Raw genomic sequence first — 21,811 nt, 5'->3', positions numbered from 1 at the left:
ACAACACTAGACCCCAGAATCTAAATGTCTGAGACCGTGTCCTGTATCACTCTAGTTCAGTGGTCTAAATTAATAAGTAGGAATTTCAATTGTTGATTGTGCAGAATGAGTTTCTGGGAGACCTCTTTCTAATCTTTACATGCCAATAGAAAACAAAACTCAGTTCCGTAGTAAGCTAGCTTTGGAGCTAGATTGTCCCTTCAGTGGGTTAGTCAGAATTGTCTGCTACAGTGGGCTGGCTCTGGGAATTGTATCGCAGCCTTCCCTAGGAAGTGTCAACATGAACCACACATTTGATGCCCAGAATTAGAGCCATGGAAATGCTCTGGACCCCACATTATCTCTTACAGTTGAATATAGGATCCAGTTGATCATTATTATCTCCATTTTCTTACCTGCTGTTTCAGCCCTGTATCTGGGGTGTATTTCTTCTGCCAACTGTTTCTTTTTGTTTATATAGTACAGGTTGAACACTGTCTGGGAGTTGAATCCATCCCATCCCACCTCCCAGACAAAAAGTACAGAAGGAAACTCTACATGGCAGAGGAGTAACTTTTAAATACCAAATGCAAAGTTGACCTGGAATTGCTTATTTTTATTGGTGTCATTGTATGATGCTCGTTCATCCAATGTGGACTGCTTGCTTCCTTTACGAAAGAGACCTTTGTTTGATCATTGCATATTTCATTAGCTTCTCTTGAGAAACAGAGCTGAGGCCTTGAACTATCCTAGTTAAATACATTTGATGTTTTGTTTTGTTTTGTATTTTAACAAGTGTTTAGCAAGCCCCCGTGTGTAGTGCATGGGCTTTAGACAGACCTGGTTGTCCTAACTCTTATCATTTACCAGCTTTGTAAACTTGGGTACATTACAGTGAGTTTCCTCATTGATAAAATTGTTGTCAGGATTAAATGAGATCATGTATTCATAATAAGTGAAATGATGAGTATGGGGTTCCAGGAAAGCACTGTACACGTGGTAGGACCTAATATAGGTTTTGTATTTTTGTTTTTGCTTTTTCTCAGTCATGAGACTTAAATTCAGGGTCTGGGCGCTGTCCCTGGGCTTTTATTTAAATTTTTTATTTATTAATTAAGTATTTTTGACAAGGTGTTGTGCAAAAGGGGTACAGTTACATAATAGGGCAGTGTGTACATTTCTTGTGATATCTTATACCCTCATTTTTCTTTCCCTTCCCTAGATCAGGTAGGCATATATATAATACCCAGTGTACCAAAAACATATACAGTAACCACGTGGCATACGCCAAAGGAAATTTACCTAGAACTTTAAATATAACGTCAACAATAGTTTGCTTATCCTTGTCTTATATGATCATACATATATAGCTTTTGAGCTATTGTGATCCACTGAGAGGTCTATTTTAGACCTTTTTATGTTTAGTAGTTGTTTGGTTTTAGTTACATAATGTGTAAGGTCACTGACCCAAACCTGTGGGAAATACCATTTGACAAGAAGTTTTTTGTTTTGCAGACCTGATCTCTAGTGCCCCCGCCACCTTAACAGTCCTATATCAAGGAGATCATGCCCCTTTGTTTTCTATGTTCTAGCCTTGTCTCACTCAACATTATTTGTTCAAGTTCTGACCATTTCCCTGCGAATACCAATATTTTATCATTTCTAATTGCTATGTAGTATTCCATTGTGTACAGGTACCACATTTTTTGGATCCATTCATCTGTAGAGGGGCATCTGGGTTGTTTCCATATTTTGGCTATTGTGAATTGTACAGTGATAAACATGGATGTGCAGATGTCTTTTTGATATCCTGAGACCTGTTGTTCGGGATAGATGCCTAGGAGTGGTATGGCTGGGTCATAGGGTAGGTCTATGTTGAGTTTTTTGAGGAACCTCCATACTGTTCTCCAAAGTGGTTGTACTAATTTGCACTCCCACCAACAGTGAAGAAGGGTTCCTCTTTCCCTGCATCCCCTCCAGCATTTGTTGTTGCCTGAGTTCAGAGTATAGGTCATTCTAACTGGAGTGAGGTGGTATCTCAGGGTTGTTTTTATTTGCATTTCCTTTACTGCCAGGGATGTTGAACATTTCCTCATATGCTTCTTTGCCATTTTTATCTCTTCTCCTGTGAAGTCTCTCTTTTGCTCCTTTGCCCATTTAATAATTGGTTTACTGGGCTTGGAGGGGGTTAGTTTTTTGAGTTCTCTGTAGATGACAGATATTAGGTCTTTGTCTGTTGCTGTGCTGGTGAAGATCCTTTCCCATATCGTTGGCTGTCTTTCTAGTTTGGTGGCTATGTCTTTAGCTGTGCAGAAACTTTTTATTTTGTAGTAGTCCCATTTGTCGAGTCTTTCCCCTATCTGTTGTGCCCCTGGGACTCTATTCAGGAAGTTCCTTCCTGTTGTCCCTAGGCTTTTTGCTCAAGGCTAGTGCTCTACTACTTTGAGCCACAGTTTCACTTTTGGTTTTCTGGTAGTTAATTGTAATAGTCTCTCAGATTTTCTTGCCCAGGCTGGCTTTGAACCATGATCCTCAGATCTCAGCCTCTGGAGTAGCTAGGATTACAGGCCTGAGCCACTGCCCCCCAGGTCTAGTACAGGTTTTTGAGCAATTCCCACTACCACCAAACCTCCAAGTTATCTAGATGGTTGACAGCAAGCATCAGCCACCCAAAGCAGTGTCTGGACAGAATCATGACTAAATATATTTTGTATTTAAAAAAAAATAAGAGCAAACTGTGAGAGCACTAGGGAAGGGGTGACATTGTCCAAAAAGAAATGTACTCATGCCAGGTACCAGTGGCTTACACTTATAATCCTAGCTACTCAAGAGGCTGCAATCTGAGGATCATAGATCAAAGCCAGCTGGGACAGAAAAGCCTGTGAGACTCTTATCTTCAATTAACACCAGAAAACCAGAAGTGGCACTGTGTCTCAAAGCAGTAGAATGCTACCTTGAGTAAAAAAAACTCGCAACAGCACCCAGGCCTGAGTTTAAGGCCCATGACCAAAAAAAAAAAAAAAAAACAGAAGGAAGAAGGAAAGAAGAGAAATGTATACCCAATTTTAACTGTAACTCTTCTGTACATCAACTTTATAATAACAATAAAAAATTATAAATAAATAAAAGTAGAGGCTCAGATGGTAGAGGTAGCTCAGTTGGTACAGTACTTGCCTGGCATACACAAGGCTTTGGGCTCTGCCCCTAGCACAACAAAATAAAAAGTAAAAAGAAAGTAAAAACAATTACTTTCCAATGATTTAAATAATTGTTTTCACTAAGATGATTTAAATTTAATATCATGAATCCACTTTTGCAAATTTTAGACTTGATTCTAACTGGCTAAACTAGTAAAGCCTATCAAGTCTTAGCACATATATTCTACCATGGACACGCCTGGCTTGGCCAGTGGTTATCAAGAGGACTTGGGTGATGAACACATACCTCACTAGCAGGAACTTGAATAAAATGCACATCCTGGGCTCTGTCTTGCTTCAGAGCTGCTTGGTAGCCAATGACAGAACATGTTACCACCTCCCCTTATGTTCATCTTATATGAATGGAGAACTGTAATGTTTAAATAACTATAGGAACTGTTTTTGAAATCTTAGACAGTGCTGCCATTGTGGAAAGCAGTAGTCATTTCTGTAGAAGAGTTTCATGTTTGTTGGACGTGAGGTTATGAAGCCCTACCCAGCAAACCATGCTTACCCAGAACATTCTGCTCCAGGTCTTGCTGCAAAGCTGAGGAATGCAAGGTGAAGTGACTTACCACACCTGTCAGTTTGGGACTCGCCCTATGAGCTCATTGAAAATCACCTAAGATGCTCATTGTTTGGAAGGGTCAAATGTTGAACATGAGATGGAAAAAACACTTCTTAAATAAGATAATGAGGAAAATCTAACACATGACCAAGGCAGTCGATATAAAGGCTGTTCATGTGAAAGCTTCAATTGTTTCTCTATTATGTATTTATTTTTTTCAAGTTAAAAACAATTGTTTTTCCTGCCAGGAATGGTGTACATGGTATCCCAGCTTGCTGTAGGCTGAGATGAGCTCACTTGACACAGGTGCTCAATATCAGCCTGGGCAACAGAGCAAGATTCCATCTTAATTTTGTTTTCTATCTTGCCTTTTCTTTTTGTTTTGTTTTGTTTTGTTTTTTTTGTTTTGTTTTTTTGGCCAGTCCTGGGCCTTGGACTCAGGGCCTGAGCACTGTCCCTGGCTTCTTCCCGCTCAAGGCTAGCACTCTGCCACTTGAGCCACAGTGCCGCTTCTGGCCATTTTCTGTATATGTGGTGCTGGGGAATTGAACCTAGGGCCTCGTGTATCCGAGGCAGGCACTCTTGCCACTAGGCTATATCCCCAGCCCCCTATCTTGCCTTTTCTTATCTGGACAGGATGTTGCTATATAGCCCAGGCTAGTTCGAAACTCAGAATCCTCCTCTCTTAGTCTCCTAAATACTAGGATTACAGATGTGTACCACCACCACACCTGTCTTTTGAGCCTGGTTTTGGAACCTTACATAAGAGTTTGTGTCTCTGTGTTTCCTTACCTGTAAAATGAATGTGGAGATCCATTCTGTTTGTCTGTGTCTGTGCTAAAGCTTTTAGAGCTATCCTGTCTGCTGACTTCAGAGCAAAGCAGAGTCCTTTGCACTGTAATCACCATATACAAAAGGATTTTTCCCCCCGAGAATTCTATAAACCTAGTATCTTTTTACCAGAGGCATTAAGCCTCAGAACTACTTACCTGTGCTTTAAACAGTGCCTATGGGTTGTTTGACTTACCATCAAAGATGCACCTTCCCACCCTTGGCAGGATACCAGTGCTCTCTCCTTACTGGCTGGGGCAGGCTGAGGGCTGATGCTGCCCTTGGCTCCCTTTGCATTCCCAGGGAGAGACGCTATAGTTGCTTCTTTTTGCTGTCCAGAGCATGTCCCCAATTCTCCTCAGAGTATAGCTTGAGCTGTTTTTGGTTCATTGCCAAAGACCACATTAGTTCTGATATGTTCTCTCCCCATCCTCCCTCCTCTACAGTCCCTGTGACTTTTCCTGCCTTGTCCTCCACTGCCATCCTATATTCTGATCCACCCTAGGTTTGCCAGACATCCTATTTCCTTTCCTCTATTGAAGTCCCATCATAATTCCAAAGATTTTAGAACCAGAACATTCTATGCAGACCTTTAAGAATGTTTTTATTAGGTGGGCACCAGTGACTGACACCTGTAATCCTAGCTACTCAGGAGGCTGAGATCTGAGGATCATGGTTTGAAGCCAGCTTGGGCAGGACAGTCTGTGAGACTCTTATCCAATTAACCACCCAAAAGCTGGAAGTGTAGAAGTGGCACTGTGGCTCAAAGTGGTAGACCACTAGCCTTCTTCTGCTCAGGGATAGTTCCCAGATCCTGAGTGGAAGATTCTGTGTAAGACTTCAAATATATTCAAAATAAAAGGGAACAGACTGGTGAACCCTGTGTACCTGTCACCAGCTTTACTATCGTACATCTCTGTCCTCTCCCTCCAACTCCAGATTATTCCAAAGTGAATCTCACATGTCATATCATTTCTAAATAAGACTTTTAAAAGAATCTCAAACCCCTCCCAGTTTACCTGAGAAAAAAAGCAAGAAGTTAAATAATCCTCTTTTAGGCTTACTGCATTAAGCCAGTCCCCTCCAGTCTCTCAAATGACATGTGCTTGGACATCATCATTCCTCCCTGTTCTTCCATCTCTGCTAGTAGAACCACTGTCAGAAGCATAGCATCTCCTTCCTCTGCCTATGAGGGTTCCATGACAAGTGGTAACTTGTCATGTTGGAAACATGGCAGGTACCAGTAGATACAGGAAAAATGGCTAAGTTCCACTCCACTGTCAAGGACAAGGTATACCTGCCTGTGTTTATTCATGATCAGCTACCTATTCACAGAACAGGTAGGACAGATTCCCTAAGAAAGGGCCAATTCCTATCATAGCAGGCAATGAGCTAATTTTGCTGTCCCAATAATGTGACAATGTCTCCCTGTGAAGGGGCTAAGCCTGATTGTGTCCTCACTCTGTTTCAGATGCAGTGGCAGAACGTGGAACATGTTGGTGACCAGAGCCCCTATGTCACCTCTGTCATTCTTCACATCAAGCAGAATGTCCCCATCATCCGTGACAACCTGGCTTCCACACGGAAATACTTCACTCAGTTCTGCATTAAATTTGCAAAGTAAGTCCCAGACCAAGCTCATTACTGAGTTGTAGGATTCTTTTTTTCACGAAACTTCGTATTTTAGAGCAGTTTTAGTTTCACAGTATAATTTCATAGCCCTGTACTCCTTACATCCCCATCCTCACATCTAGACTCCTCCATATCATCCTTCATGAGAATTGTCTATTGCTGTTAACAAGCCTGTGCTGGTATATTGTTGCCAAAAATCCTGGGACTTACCTGAGGCTCCCTTGCTGGTGTGCCTCTCTGGGTTGGGCAGAGGGCTACAGTGGTGTATCTACCACTACGGTATTGTACTCACCGGATTACTTCAGTGCTGTGCTCACCACGCAGCATGCTCACCATGAATTTGTCCTAGCCAACAGTACTCACTCTAGCACCTGCAGACTAATATTAATATTAACCTGTACTGACAAAGACATATGCAGTAACAGCAGGACAACCACCAACCACATTAAGGCAAACAAAAATGAGTAGAAGAAATACACACACACACACACACACACACACACACACACCACACACACACACACTGTGTGACATAACCATCCATTGTCTGGTTCAAGTAATGTTTTTTTAAAGAATCTAGTGTATGCTTTTTATCTAACTAAATTATAAGAGTGTGTGTGTGTGTGTGTGTGTGTGTGTGTGTGTGTGTGTGTATCATCCAGGGGTAAGGCTAGTACTCTGTCTCTTAAGCCACAGGTCTACTTCTAGATTTTTGGTAGTTTACTGGAGATAAAAGTCTCATAGACTTTCCTGCCCAGGCTGGTTTCAAACCACAGTACTCAGAGCTCAGCTGTCTGAATGGCTTTTTGTTGTTGTTTCTTCTGTTTTGTGGGGGGTTTGGGGTTTTGTTTTGCTTTTTTTGTGGTACTGGTGTTTGAGCTCAGGGCCTTATGCTTGCTAGTCAAGCACTGTACCCTTGAGCCATGCATGCCTCCAGCCCTTTTGGTTCTAGTCCTTTTTGAGAAAATTTTCTAGTCATTCTACCTGGGTTGGCCTGGGCTTCAATCCTCCTGTCTATGCTTCCTGCCTTAGCTGGATGGCAGGTGCATACCACAATGCCTAGCTTTTTGCTCTCAAACTCTTTCACCCAGGCTTTCCCATCACTAAGGTGATAAGCATATACTACTGTGCCCATTCGTTGAGATGGACTCTCACAAACTTTTTGCCTGGGTTGGCCTCACATCATGATCCTCCTAAGTAACAAGGATTACAGGCATGAGTCACCAGCATTCATCGTAGTTTATAAACTTTTTTTAGATACCAGGATTTGAACTCAGGACCTCACATTTGCTAGACAGGTACACTACCATTTGAGCCACTCAGCAAGCCCAGATTTTAAACATTCTAAAGGTAAGACTCCTCAGTTGTATTTCTTCTTCCTTCTTCAGTACTTACTACTGTGGCTGCTAAATTTATCCACTTGTGTATGTCTTTGACTCTAGAGAAGATACTAGAAATTGGGAATATCAAGTCAGGGGAGCTCCATTGCCAAGGTAGATGGAGAACTCTGAGCTGCATGTCTTCCTGTTACATCCTTGTGTGTGGCCATTTCTGGCTTGAGTTTTGAAGCAAGGAAATAGTTTGGTCCTTTGCCAGTCAGCATCTGGCTGTAGTACTGTTTCCCATGAGACCAGGCAATGATGAGGGCCAGGGTCTCCTGTGACCAATTATCAAATGTGCATTTTAGCAAACTTCTCAGGGAAGGCCTACAGGAAGGTCAGCCCTGTCCAAGCTACTGTATTTAGGCTGTTCTCGTCCAGGTCCCAACTGATGATTCAGGGCTCCAAGTTTCTGTCTTCTCCACATCTCTACCAGTTTGTATTCAATTAGGGCTTTCCCTGTCTGACACAAATAAATCCCTAAGGAGTAACCATAACAGTGGCTTGTAGAGTTAACTATAGTTTTTACCTTGTCAAGAAAGGATAGAGTGGGCTCCCTAGGGAGACATTTCTGTTTGCAATGTAGCAGATGGACCAGGACTTGACATTCCCTTCTCTCTCTTGGTGCTCATTAATGTGCATTAAAAGCATTACTGATAAATCATATTATGACACTCCCCATAACTACTGCTAGAAGTGTCTCTGTAAAAATTTACTGTGGCTAGAAATCTCCACTACCGCCGCCCAGGGGTCTGATTGAGCTTATGTTGAAGTGAATAAGGAGTCCATTGCTTACCTAGTCCAAGCATCCGCCCCCCCCACTTTCTCTCATAGCCCTTTAGTTTTATAACTAAGCTCATACTGAGTGAACTGGGAATAGGATACCCATCTCACACATGTGGCCAGGTTCAACTGTGGTCCTAGAGACTATTTCTGTTTTAATCTGTGGTGTCCTCACACCCTTGTAAAAACCCTAGCCTAGCTCTAGAAGCTTTAGAGGGAAGGACTGTGAGCAGACTCTCCCCAGCCAAGGGCAGTAGCCACCACCATGCCATGCTGATGGCCTGGAGAAGCCCTGGGTGATTTCCCATCACTTTGCTAAGATGTCATCCCCCCAAAGACATGTGTCTGGTCCCAGGTTTCCCTCAGCCTAACCCCTGTGGATCAGAGCACAAGGCCAGTTCAGCCACAACCGCGGCTACTCCAGTGTGAAGCAACTTAGGTTACAAACAGTGCACAGGGACTAGTCAAGAATTCAGTCTCACACTGCTTGTCTGGCCCTGGTTTTTAGCTCTGAGCAAACCTCCCATATAGTGCCTTGTTGACATACACTTCTGAGCAGCAAGCATGCCCCTGAACCAGACCTCTCCAGTACAATTCCCTGCCCGGCTCATTTGCCTCCATTGGATATCTGCATCCAAGACAGCCTTCCTGGTTAAACATCAAGGTCACCTCTGGTTGAAACAGCAGTTTACGTCACAGATGACAGCTGATGCTTATCATTCAGTAATGGAGATGATAAGACACATCTGTTACTGTTGATTGGGAGATAAAATGAGAAATCACCTGTGAACTTCCTGGGACAGTGCTGGTCCTGCACTACACTCAAACACTGGTTGCTGCTGGATGCCAGTGCCTCATGCCTGTAATCCTAGGTACTCAGGAGGCTGAGATCTGTAGATCATGGTTCAAAGCCAGCTCAGACAGGTTAAGTCTATGAGACTCTCTATCACGAATTAACCACCAAAAAGCTGGTAGTAGAGGTGTAGCCCAAGTAGTAAAGTGCCAGCCTTGAGCAAAAAAGGTAGGAAACAGCATCCAGGCCCTGAGTTCAAGCCTCATTGTTCACACACACACACACACACACACACACACACACACACACACACGATTGTTGCTGCATTCTTAAAACATTTATTACTTATTCAGCACACATTCACAGGAGCATTTCCTCTGTCCCAGACTCAGGGCTGATTTGACATAGGAGTCTGTCTTCATTTGCCTAAGTCAACTGTGAAGGGAAGTAGGCATACAAGCAAATAAGTGTAATAAAGTAGGTTATACCTTAGAGGCCTGGGGACTCTGAGAATATGGAGGAAAGGCTCTGGAGAGAGCAAGGTCAGAGAAATGCATAAGAACTGACCTCCAGGATCCTGGGAAGGGGCATTCCAGGCAGAGGGAACAGAATAAGCCAAAGCTCAGAGTCCCAAGGAATCTATGGCTTGAAGAACAAGAAGCTAGCACTCAACATGCTGAGGCTGAGAACAGAGACTTCACAGCAAAGAAAGCTACAGTGAGGTACTGTCTGTAGTTCACGTGACCTGAGATGCTTTAGCGATCATTGGAGCACAGTATTTCAAGTCTCTTCTGGACAACACAGAGAAACCCTGTTTTTAAAAATAAAATAAAAAGGTCTGGGGATATAGCCTAGTGGCAAGAGTGCCTGCCTCGGATACACGAGGCCCTAGGTTCGATTCCCCAGCACCACATATACAGAAAACAGCCAGAAGCTGCGCTGTGGCTCAAGTGGCAGAGTGCTAGCCTTGAGCGGGAAGAAGCCAGGGACAGTGCTCAGGCCCTGAGTCCAAGGCCCAGGACTGGCCAAAAAAGAAATAATAATAATAAAATAAAATAAAATAAAATAAAAAAGAAAGGGGCTGGGATTTGGCCAGTGGCGCTATGGCTCAAGTGGTAGACTGCTAGCCTTGAGCAAAAAAAAAGCCAGGGACAGTGCTCAAGCCCTTAGTTCAAGCCTCAAGACTGGCAAAAACAAAAAAAGAAAGGAAGGAAGGAAGGAAGGAGAAAGGAAGGAAAGAAGATAAGAGGGGAGGAAAGAGAGAAAAAGATAGTAAGAAGATCTTATTTGCAGCCATTGACGAGTTTTCATTAAGGAAGAACCTTGGTCAAGTTTTCATTTGAAATGTCTAGGGCTGGGATGGAGCTCAGTGGCAAAGCACTTGCCTAGCAAGTGCAACGTCCTGGGTTCGATCCCCAATACCAAAAAAGAAATGTCTAGAGAAATTAGGCCAAAGGCAGGAAGACCCCTTACAAAACAACTGAAAGTTGTTCAGGTGATGGGCATGGCAATAATCAGGAGGGACTGATCTGAGAGCTCACTGGAAGAACTGGAAACTAACTGGATGTTGGATTCCCCATTCCTGACTTGGTGACTTATTTACTGAGCAAGATGTAGTCCTTGATCTTGGAGGCTAGGTTGGAGTTGAGTCTAGTGTTCGCTGGAGTTGAGGTTCTGGTGGCTCATTAAGATGTCCAGCCTGGAAGATCATGCCTATAAATCCTAGCTACTTAAGGGACTGAGAACTGAGTATCATAGTTCTAAGCCAGAGAAGAAAAGTCTTTAAGACTTTTTTCTCCACATAACCACCAAAAACTGGAAGTAGAAGTTTAACTCAAATGGCGGCGCTCCAGTCTTGAATGAAAAAAAGATAAGAGACAGCACCCAAGTCCTAAATTCAAGTCTCAGTACCTGTGTACACATTCCCGAGCATGTGCACACGTGCGCACACAGAGAAAAGAAAAAGAATAGTTCAGTAAGTCCTTAGCTATTCAAGTGAGCACAGCATGTAGGAAGCAGTGTGGAGAGGTTGAAGAAGGAGGGGCAGGACTTGAGCCTGGGAGCATCATTGGAGGAGTGAGGTGGGGTGGCAGCTAGCCTCTCTCCAAACTTGCAGATCCTGCTCTGAGTCCACTCTTACATCTGCTAGGATGTTTTCAGACACTAGTAATAGAAGCCCTGACTCAAACTGATGTGAATGATAGGTGGATTTCTTTCTTTATTTCATGTGCCCACAAGTCCAGAGAGAGGACGGGTCTGAGAGTGGTTGATTTAGGAATTCAGTCATGTCAATAAGACTAAGGTGGTTTCTACAGTTTCTACTGTCTTTGAAGCTGACTGAACCTCAAAATGGCAGTACGATGGCCACTATAGATGTTGTATCTAAATGTGATAATGCCCTAAGGAAGGCATGATATCCAGCCTTACTATGAAGTCCTTTCCTCCAGGTGACTAGACTAGCTCAGAACATGTCCCTTTCTTAAGACCAACAACAGTCACCAAGAAATGGCCATCCTCTGAGGCCTGGAAATGTAGTTAAGTAAGTGGCAGAGCACTTGCCTACCATGTGTGAGGACCTGGGTTCCATTCCCCAGATCTCACCAGGAAAATTGATTTTTTTTTTAATTCACCTCTGGCCAGGTGCTGGTGCCTCATGCGTGTAATCCTAGCTACTAAGGAGGCTGTGATTTGAGGATCATGGTTCAAAGCCATCCCTGGGCAGGAAAGTCCATAAGACTCATGTCTCCAATTAACCACCAGAAAACAGGAGGTGGCACTGTGGCTTAAAGTGGTAGAGCTCTAGCTTTGAGCAACAAAGCTCAGGGACAGCACAGTGACCAGGCTCTGAGTTCAAGCTCCATGACCAAAAACAAAAGCAAAAAAACCTCACCTATAGTATAAGAGCAATTTTTCCCAGCCCCCAAGCCCATATTTACTTAAAACCGCAGCTTTGTTTGGAAGGAAAAGGATAGCACTGTATGCTGGTGAGCAGCAATAGCATCTCTCTCCACTCAGTTTGCACAGGAAGGAATAGATCCTTGAAAACATGCCTTTCTGTATGATGGGTGCAGGTAGCTCATGCCTGTAATTCTAGCTACTTGGGAGACTGAGATCTGAGGACCCTGGTAAGCCAGCCCAGGCAGGAAAGTTCATGAGATTCTTATCTCCTATTAACCACCAGAAAACCAGAAGTGGCGCTGAGGCGCAAGGTAGTTTTGCCTTGAGCAAAAAAGCTCAGGGACAGTGCCCAGGCCCAGAGTTCAAGCCCCACGACCAACAACAACAACAGAAAAAAAACACTGCAGTTTTTTACTGGAGAGAGTAAGCCTAATTCTCACCTGTGTTTGTATCCACAGCTCCTTCATTCCCAAATTCATCACCCACCTCTTCAAATGCAAGCCAATTAGCATGGTGGGAGCAGAGCAGGTGAGATGAACTTCATACTTTGCCTTACCACTTTTGTCATCAGTCTAACCCCTGCACTATGACTACTTTCTTAATTCCTTCACCTATCTTTTAAAAAGTATTTGTGGAGCATCTGTTAGGGACCAAGTGTGGTTCTAGGTACAGGGTCTGCCCAGTGAACCGGATGGAAAAGGCCTTTCTGTTGCGATGTGTCCATTTTATTAGGAAAAGACTGATACTCTGTAAGTTAACAGATAATTTCAACCTCCAAGAAGTATGTTGAAGGGTGTAAAGCAAGGTACATGAAAGAGTATCTTGAGGTTACTACTTGGGGAGTAATCATGAGGTGGTCAGGAGGATTCTGGTGAGGCCTAGAGAAAATGTTTTAAGGAGAGAAAGCAGCAAAGGCTCTGATGGTTTTGAATCCACAGAGGCCAAAGCAGACACCCCTTAAGTGTCCAAGTAAAGGGAGGCTTAACTATTTGCTACTGAGAGCCTGAGCCCAAGGAGCTCCTTTAATCAGCTCCCAAGTATGGTGTTACACACTTGTAATGCCAACACTTGGGAGGTAGAAGCAGAAGGATAGGGAGTTTGAGGCCATTATGGGGCTACATAGGAAGACACTGTCTCAAAAAAAAAAACACACAAAAAACCCAAAACTTAGTTTATCACATTGGCCCTGATGAGTTATGTGCCCCTACCTTTTTATACTAGCTGAAATTTGAACATTTTAAGTTCAGAGAGCACTTTTACCTACATTAAAAAGACAGTACCCCCTAATTCTTTCAAAACACCACTTAAATACAAACTATTCATGTGCTAATAAAAATGATGCTCATACTGATTAAAATGCATCCTTTCTAAGCCTCTCTGTGAACACTTAGAAAATATGTAAGATAATTATATAGTTCAAGACATTTCCATAAATCCTGTCCTTCCACCAAATGAAATGATGTACTAGGTTCAGCTGTGTCACCGTGCATTGGGCTGGTCCCAGGCCTGCATCAGTAAGATGTGGAGTTAGCACATGCTGTATGTAGCACACTGAGGTCTCTCATGTAGAGAACCAGAACCAGGTACATCACGTGTGGGAATAGCAAGCAAGCTCTGGTAAATGCAGCTGTGCAGTTTTCACTCTTCTTGTTAGCAACAGTCTCCCTGGTTTGTAAAAAGGCACAAGCAGTGTGAACAGTCAGATGGTGGGCTTTGGAATCACAAAGGTTAAAGGCTGAATTCTGTATTTGCACAAGTTCCTTAACCTAGCTGCACTCCCATTTTCTCATCTGTAATACAGGGAAGATGGCTGAGAATGTGGCTTAGTGGGTAGAGTGCTTGCCTAGCATGCATGAAGCCCTGGGTTCGATTAATCAGCACCACATAAACAGAAAAAGCTGGAAGTGGAGCTGTGGCTCAAGAGGTAGAATGCTAGCCTTGAGCAAAAAGAAGCCAGGGACAGTGCTCAGGCCCTGAGTCCCAAGCCCCCAGGACTGCCCCCCCCCCCGCCACCAACAAAAACAACCAACAACAAAAAAAAACAGGAAAGATGAGCAAGACAGTGGGCCAGGTATGGTGATGGTTCTGCTTACTTAAAATCTCAGCACTTGGGAGGCATAAGAATTGCAAGTTCAAGGCCAACTTGGGTTACCTACCCAGATTCTGTCTCAAAATAATAATAATGATGATTATGATGATGATGATGATGATGATGATGATGATGATGATGATGATGATGAAACACAGTGCCATGTGGCCAGCCCTCATTTTAAGCTTCCTAAGCCCAGGGACGTGACCTTGTTTCTGTTTTCCTTGCCCATTTTCCCTAATACGTCTTGCAAATGCAGCCTGAATAGAAGCATCTAGTCAGTGCTTGCCACTGTCTGTCTGCTTGCTGCTGGCTGTCTGGCTGACCAGCTTTAGCTGGGTCAAAAATGTTGTTTGGGAAAACTCCCTGGGAGGTTGCACAGATCCAGACACAGATCTCCCTGGGCCTGACTGCAGCAGTCTGTGTTCTGAAATCCAGAGCCTCGCATGTCATAAGCACAGAACTCATTCTGTCCATCAGAAGCAGCACACTAATGCCCCAGCACGCTGTCTCCTTTCCTAGCACATATTTGCTGGGATTCATTCTGTTCCTCTCTCTCACTGATGTATGTGATCTGAGAGGATGGGTAGTGATTAAAATCTGTATCTGGGAGAAACTTTAGACGCACTTACGTTTCTGTCTGCAGATGATGATGCCCCTGGAACACAGGGCTGACTCACTGGGAACCCCTGGTGTTTTTATGAGTTTGTAGTTTTGTCCCAGCCTTGCAAACTCATTCATTGTCTAATAACCATGATGTTTTCCTTGTATCACAAAAATCCCATTTCATGTCTATTTTCCTCTTCTTTGAAGAATGTTAGAATAATCAGCTCAGACTGAAAGCCAGTATCTGCAGAACAATATCAGTTTAATACTTACTTGTGCTTTTAGAGGGTGAGAAAACTATCTGCTAGAATTGGAGTTTTATTTCACAGGCCCCAGGCAAATACAAGTGGATAAAGGGAAGGTGGACTCCACAGGCTCATCCTGGGGCTTCCCAGGGTGGTTCTTGAGGGATCCCACATGAAGTTCAGGCTCACTGAGCAGAGGCTTTCCCAGAGCATCTGTGATCTGAAACCCAAACCAACACATCGCTGGAGGCCTGTTCACTCAGGCAGGAAGTGATCACAGGTTCATGAGCTGAGGATATTCTCCCTGCTGTTAGGGAATAGCTATAATCTGAGCTTGAAAAGAAGCTGTGAAATTCAGGGCTATGGGGGCTGGGAATGTGGCATAGTGGTAGAGGGCTTGCCTAGCATTCATGAAGCCCTGGGTTCGATTCCTCAGCACCACATATACCGAAAAAGCCAGAAGTGGTGCTGTGGCTCAAGTGGCAGAGTGCTAGCCTTGAGCAAAAAGAAGCCAGGGACAGTGCTCAGGCCCCGAGTTCAAGCTCCAGGACTGGCAAGAAAAAAAGAAAGAAAATTCAGGGCTACTATTTAGCTTTCTTTGAGCTGTGCCTGCTGTACCACAAGGTGCTGCATCCTAAAATGAAGTTATGCTTCAATGCTGACCCTAAAGATGGCAATGGAGGCCCTTTTCTGCTCTCTCTTCTTGTTCTGATGACTACATAAAGTGAGTTATTTGTCTTTGGGGCCCCAAAGGCCTCTTAAGCAATTACGAGGGCTCATGGATTGAACCACTCCAGTATTCATAATGCTTCTGGCTAATTTGTGATTTTTTTTTTTCAGAGAACCTTGTAGAGTTTACAGGGTCATTAATTAGTCTTATGAATCCCTGTAACTGAGCATACAGCATAAATGGAATCCACCCATTCAAACTTATAACACAGAAAGCAGTGCAGTGTGGTGTGTGTAAGAAAAGGAGACCTGGGATCTATTCCTCTGTGCTGTCAGTGGCCCTTGTTAGCTGCCTCCCTGCTTTGGGCTCAGGTTTATCCTATGTAAGAGCTCCCTGAACCAGGAGCTCTTAAAAGCTCCTTTGAGATCTGTCATATTGTAGAGTCTAAAATACTTTTGAATATCAGCTTCAGACCAGACTCTCTGGTCCTAGGGTTTGAACTCTGGCCTGGGAGCTGTCCCTGGCTTCTTTTTTTTTTTTTTTTGCCAGTCCTGGGCCTTGGACTCAGGGCCTGAGCACTGTCCCTGGCTTCTTCCCGCTCAAGGCTAGCACTCTGCCGCTTGAGCCACAGCACCGCTTCTGGCCGTTTTCTGTATATGTGGTGCTGGGGAATCGAACCTAGGGCCTCGTGTATCCGAGGCAGGCACTCCTGCCACTAGGCCATATCCCCAGCCCCCTGGCTTCTTTTTGCTCAAGGCTAGCACTCTACCACTTGAACCACACCTCCACATGTGGCTTTTTCTGTGATTAGTTGGAGGTAAGAGTCTCACAGACTTTCCTGCCTAGGGATGGCTTTGAACCATGATACTTAGATCTCAGCCTCCTGAGTAGCTTATCTAGGATTACAGGCATGAGCCACTGGTGCCTGGCAACTCCAGACATTTTTATCTTTCCAAACCAAACCTCTGCACCTTCAATGCACCTCCTCCCTGTAGCTCCTAACAGTCACACTTTACTTTCTGTCTCTCTGAATGTGACTGCTCTAGGTACATCATAATTGTGGAATCAGACAGTATCCGTCCTTTTGTGCCCATCTTATTTCCCTTAGTGTAATGTCTTCGTAGTTCATCCATATGATGAATCCCTATGGTTCAAATCCCAAGTACTGAAAAGAGGGGAAAGGGAGAGAATGGTGCCTTTCGGTGTATGTATATTTTAAGTAAAAAAATAATTTGAGTGAGTACAGGGAGTGAATACAGCCAGGTTTTAGTGCTTGTACTACCAGCGCTTTAGGCCAGAAACTCCATTGCTCTGGAGCACATTAGGCTATGCGTGTTACTTCTCCCCACTAGATTGCAGGGATTCTGGGATGCCAGCGATGCCAGGTATAACCATCAGGGATGTCCCTGGGCATCACCAGATGTTTCTGGGAGTGGGGGTGGGAAGCAAAACCACCTCCATTTGAGTCCCTCTGGATTTGAGGCAGATGACATGAGAGTGACAAGAGGGTTTCTGTTGTTGAGCTGAATCCTGGGTGCTTAAGGGCTCCTGAGACCATTCTGTTTAGTTCACATATGTTTAAAATTTCTCATAACAAGGCTTTAAAAAGTGTTCCTCTCCTACATATACCAACTTATGTGTAATCCAAAGGAAGATTTTACTTGGGGAATTGATACACAATTCCATGTTTCCTCAAATTAAACTAGTTCCTTCCCAGATTTTTTTTTCCAGTGCTGTGGATCAAACCCAAAGCCTTACACATGCTTGCAAGCAATGTTGCACTGAGCTGTTCTCCTACCCCATGCTTCCAGATTTTTCTGATTGCAGAAGAGCTGAGCTTCCTCCCTCCTCTCTTAGGCATGTGTGTTCCTGCTGAGGAAGCAGAGCCTCTGCCTTTGGCACAGTTTTATTTTTTTTCCCCTAAATAGCCTTTTGAAGGTTTTACCTACCCATGCTCTCTGGTTCCTCCTCTTTATTAAGCTCTAGCCCATCTTGACTTCTGTGAAGCCATCCTTCCCACTACGAGCTGCAGCCTCTCCTATCAGTCAGTTAAGAGTCCTCGCTTTGTGCCATCCCATGCAGGAGGCAGCCCCAGCCACACCCCAGAGTTCACAGCCAAGTAACTGAAGGAACCCACCAGCACTGAACAAGCATGTGAAATAAATGAACCAATTAATAGAAAAATTACCAAAACATCATGTTTAGTGGCTAGCCATACTGTTATCCCCAGATTACAAATAAGGCCAGAGTATCTGCTATCATCATTTCTATCCTGCATTGCTCTTGAAGTCCTACTGAAGGCAACAAGAGCAAAAATTTTAAGAAAATTATACAGATTATAAAGAGAAAAAAAGTGATTTTTTAGAAAATGTGATTGTGAATAGAACTATCTAACAAAAGCTCCAGTTGGGCACCTGTGACTCACGCCTATAATCCTAACTACTCAGAAAGCTGGCATCTGAAGATCACGATTCAAAGCCAGCCTAGGCAGAAAAGCCCCAAGACCCATCTCCAATTAACCACCAAAAAACTAGAAGTAGAGCTGTGGCTCAAGTGATAGAGCACTAGCCTTGAGCAAAAAAGCTAGGAGACAGCATCCAAGATCTGAGTTCAAGCTCCAGGAACAGCACAAAAAATAAAAAATAGGGGCTGGGGATATGGCCTAGTGGCCAGTGCGCTTGCCTCGTATACTTGAAGCCCTGGGTTCGATTCCCCAGCACCACATATATAGAAAATGGCCAGAAGTGGCGCTGTGACTCAAGTGGCAGAGTGCTAGCCTTGAGCAAAAAAGAAGCCAGGGACAGTGCTCAGGCCCTGAGTCCAAGCCCCAGGACTGGCAAAAAAATAAAAATAAATAAATAAATAAATAAATAAAAACAGAGCTAGAGGCCTAGCTCAGGCATGCCTGGTGGTATTTCTCCAACCTAGCATGCATGAGGCTCTGAGTTGAAACCCCCAGTACCTCTCCCCCCCCAAAAAAAAAAAACAATAACTAAAGCAAAAAGCACTGGAGGCATTGCTCAAGCAATAGAGTATGTGCAAGGCCATGAGTTCAAAACCCAGTACTACAAAAATAAGGAATTATAAGCACCAAAAAAACCTGTACAGGAATGTTCAGAGCATGTTTCTGAGCAGTAAATCAATGTACAGAGATTGAGGGCAATGGAGTGGTGACCTTTGGAAGAAGAGAGTGTAACCCAGAAAAGAGCACAAGGAGGCCAGTGATGTCCTGTGCCTTCCTTCAGTCAGGCAGTGGAGTTTAAGCATACAGAAAAGGTTATAGAACTGTATGCTGGGGCTTTGTGTGGGACTTTAGTGTGTACAAGTCAAAACCAATTTTCCCCCCAGTACTGGGGATTCCCCAGGTTGCCACAAACTCTGATCCTGCCTTCACTTCCTGAGTAGCTGGGATTACAGGCATACACCATCACACCTCATTTTTTTTTTTTTTTTTTAAGGAAGGAAGAGGCCTGGAAGTGAAACTCAATAGTAGAGCTCTGGGCTAGAATGCAGGAGACCAGTGTAATCTCCAAGCATCCTAAATTAAAACAAAAAGAGGAAAGATAAGAAACTGGCCTTGGGGCTGGGGATATAGCCTAGCGGCAAGAGTGCCTGCCTCGGATACACGAGGCCCTAGGTTCGATTCCCCAGCACCACATATACAGAAAACGGCCAGAAGCGGCGCTGTGGCAGAGTGCTAGCCTTGAGCGGGAAGAAGCCAGGGACAGTGCTCAGGCCCTGAGTCCAAGGCCCAGGACTGGCAAAAAAAAAAAAAAAAAAAAAGAAACTGGCCTTGAGGCTGGGAATGTGGCTTAGTGGTAGGTAGAATGCTTGCCTAACATGCATGAAGCCCCGAGTTTGATTCCTCAGTTCCACATAAACAGAAAAAAAAAACAGAAGTAGCGCTGTAGCTCAAGTGGTAGCACACTAGCCTTGAGCACAGAGAGGCACAGGGACAGAGAGCTCAGGCTCTGAGTTTGAGCCCTACCAGCAAAAAGAAGGGAGGGAGGGAGGGAGGGAGGGAGGGAGGGAGGGAGGGAAGGAGGGAAGGAGGGAGAGAGGGAAGGAGGGAAGGAGGGAAGGAAGGAAGGAAGGGAGGAAGGAAGGAAGGAAGGAAGGGAGGAAGGAAGGAAGGAAGGAAACGAAACAAAACTGGGCTTGTCCTGACTTTGGTCCATCCTTTCTTGGCATCTCACTATCTCCTTGTACAAAGAACTCCCAGTGTGTGTATGGGTTTTTTGTTTTGTTTTTGTTTTTGCCTTCTAGGAATGTGCTTTCATCTTGTCTGTTCAAGATATTTCATCTCTGCTGGTAGCATGGTGACCTCCCCCAAATTGCAGGAGGTTCTTTAAGACGTGGGGGTCTCTGGGCATGATAGCACATGCCTGTAATCCTTTCAAAGGTACTGCTTAACCTTTACCTCAACAGCAATGTAAGCCAGCCAACACCATCCCAAAATTCATCTCCTGAGTGCAAATAGATCTGGTCGTTGCCATCTCTTTCCTGTGTCCCCTGCCTTAAAGAAATGAACAGCTGTTTTCAAAGGTGAAAGCCAGCAGATTTTCATGGTTGGTACATGGGACCTTTTATCTTGACTTCCACAGATAACTACTATGTCTGCTATACTCGTTCCTTCCTTCTTTTCTTCGTCCCTCCTTCCTTTCCTTCCTTCCTTCCTTCCTTCTTTCCTTTCCTTTCTGTGTGTGTGCGTGTGTGTGTGCACATGTGCAAACATGTGCGCGCGCAAGTACAAGGGCTTGAATTCAAAGCCTGAGCACTATTCCTTAGCTCTTGAGCTCAAGGCTGGAGCTCTACTACTTGAACCACAACTCCATTTCTAGTTTTTTTAAATTTATGGCTAATGACATAAGAGTCTTGCACTTTTCTGTCCCAACTGGCTTCAAAATGCAGTCATCAAATCTTAGCTTCCTGAGCAGCTACAATTGCAGCTGTAAGCCACAGGTGCCCAGCTTCGCACTTTCTTTTTTAAATCAGCGCGTATTTGGAATTGTGTATTGCCATTTCTTGGAATATTTGCTTTATTTACTTCAATTGTAACTATTATCTGTACTGCTTGTTACCAGCTAGCCATGTTAGGGAATAAATCTTGTGTTGAAGAAGTCAAAATAAATAAACTGCAATTCCTAAGTGAAAAAAATTAGCATGCATTCGTTGTACAAGGAGAGTTTCGTTGTGACATTCTTACACATGGACAAATTGTATTCCAGTCACTCTCTCCCTCCATCCTACTCTGCCTTCTTAAAACAATTTCAACAAGTTTTATTGTTCTGTTTTCATAATTGCCAGTAAATGTCAACCATACTCATCCTTATTTACTTCCCATGTTAGCCCATCCCCCTCAATAGAGTCAGATAAGGCCAGGTGCCCAGTGGCTCGTGCCTGTAATCCTAGTTACTAGGAGGCTGAGATCAGAGGATCACGGTTCAGAGCCAGCTCTGGAAGGAAAGTTTATAAGATTCTATCTCCAATTAACTAGAACAAAAGCTGGAAGTGGAGCTGTATCTCAAGTGGTAGAGCTTTAGCCTTGAGCAAAAGAGCTCAGGGACATTGCCCAGGCCCTGAGTTCAAAGCCCCAAGATTGACACAGGAAAAACAATAACCACAACAAAGTGTGTTTCCTGTTGCTCATTTTGGTTCCCATCTTTTCTAACTGCATTGCTTTTCTAAAATTCTGAGAGAGGGGTTTTCATCTCTTCAGCTGTCTGGTGGGCAGATTTTTATTGTGACTGGCCAGGGAATCAAAGTGTCCTTTCTCCCAAAGACACAGAACACACTGGAGAATTATGTATGGTTCATTCAGAATTCCTCCTGTCACTTAAAACTGTACAATTATTTATGCATATAATATATCTCTGAGAAGTAGAAAATGCAGAAAATGTAGGAAGTACTTTAAGACATATGTATTCCCATATGTTTTAAAATATAATCATTGAATTTTTTTCCTCCCAACAAATGAATGCTAAAACATGGCTTTGATTTTGACAAGGGTCTTAAAATTTGCTACATGGAAGACAAAATTGAATCTTTGCCAAGTCTCAAAAGGCATACTTTCAAAAAGAAAAAGGAGAAGTATTTCCAGTTAATAAAAATACAGAAAATAATGTAAAGAACACCAGCACC

General features: G+C 43.8%; 1 protein-coding gene across 1 annotated transcript in view; it reads left to right on the top strand.

Annotated features, from left to right (window-relative positions):
- The window catches only part of Vps53 (VPS53 subunit of GARP complex), a 124,545-nt gene that overhangs the window by 96,564 nt on the left and 6,170 nt on the right, over positions 1–21,811 (top strand). Inside the window, exons 18-19 of the mRNA XM_048367241.1 lie at positions 6,047–6,195; positions 12,519–12,588. Coding sequence (XP_048223198.1) covers positions 6,047–6,195; positions 12,519–12,588 — 219 coding nt within the window. The remainder of the gene's footprint in view (positions 1–6,046; positions 6,196–12,518; positions 12,589–21,811) is intronic.

This window comes from Perognathus longimembris, chromosome 17 (assembly GCF_023159225.1).
Source record: "Perognathus longimembris pacificus isolate PPM17 chromosome 17, ASM2315922v1, whole genome shotgun sequence".
NCBI lineage: Eukaryota > Metazoa > Chordata > Mammalia > Rodentia > Heteromyidae > Perognathus > Perognathus longimembris.
This window is presented reverse-complemented; position numbering and strand designations above follow the sequence as displayed.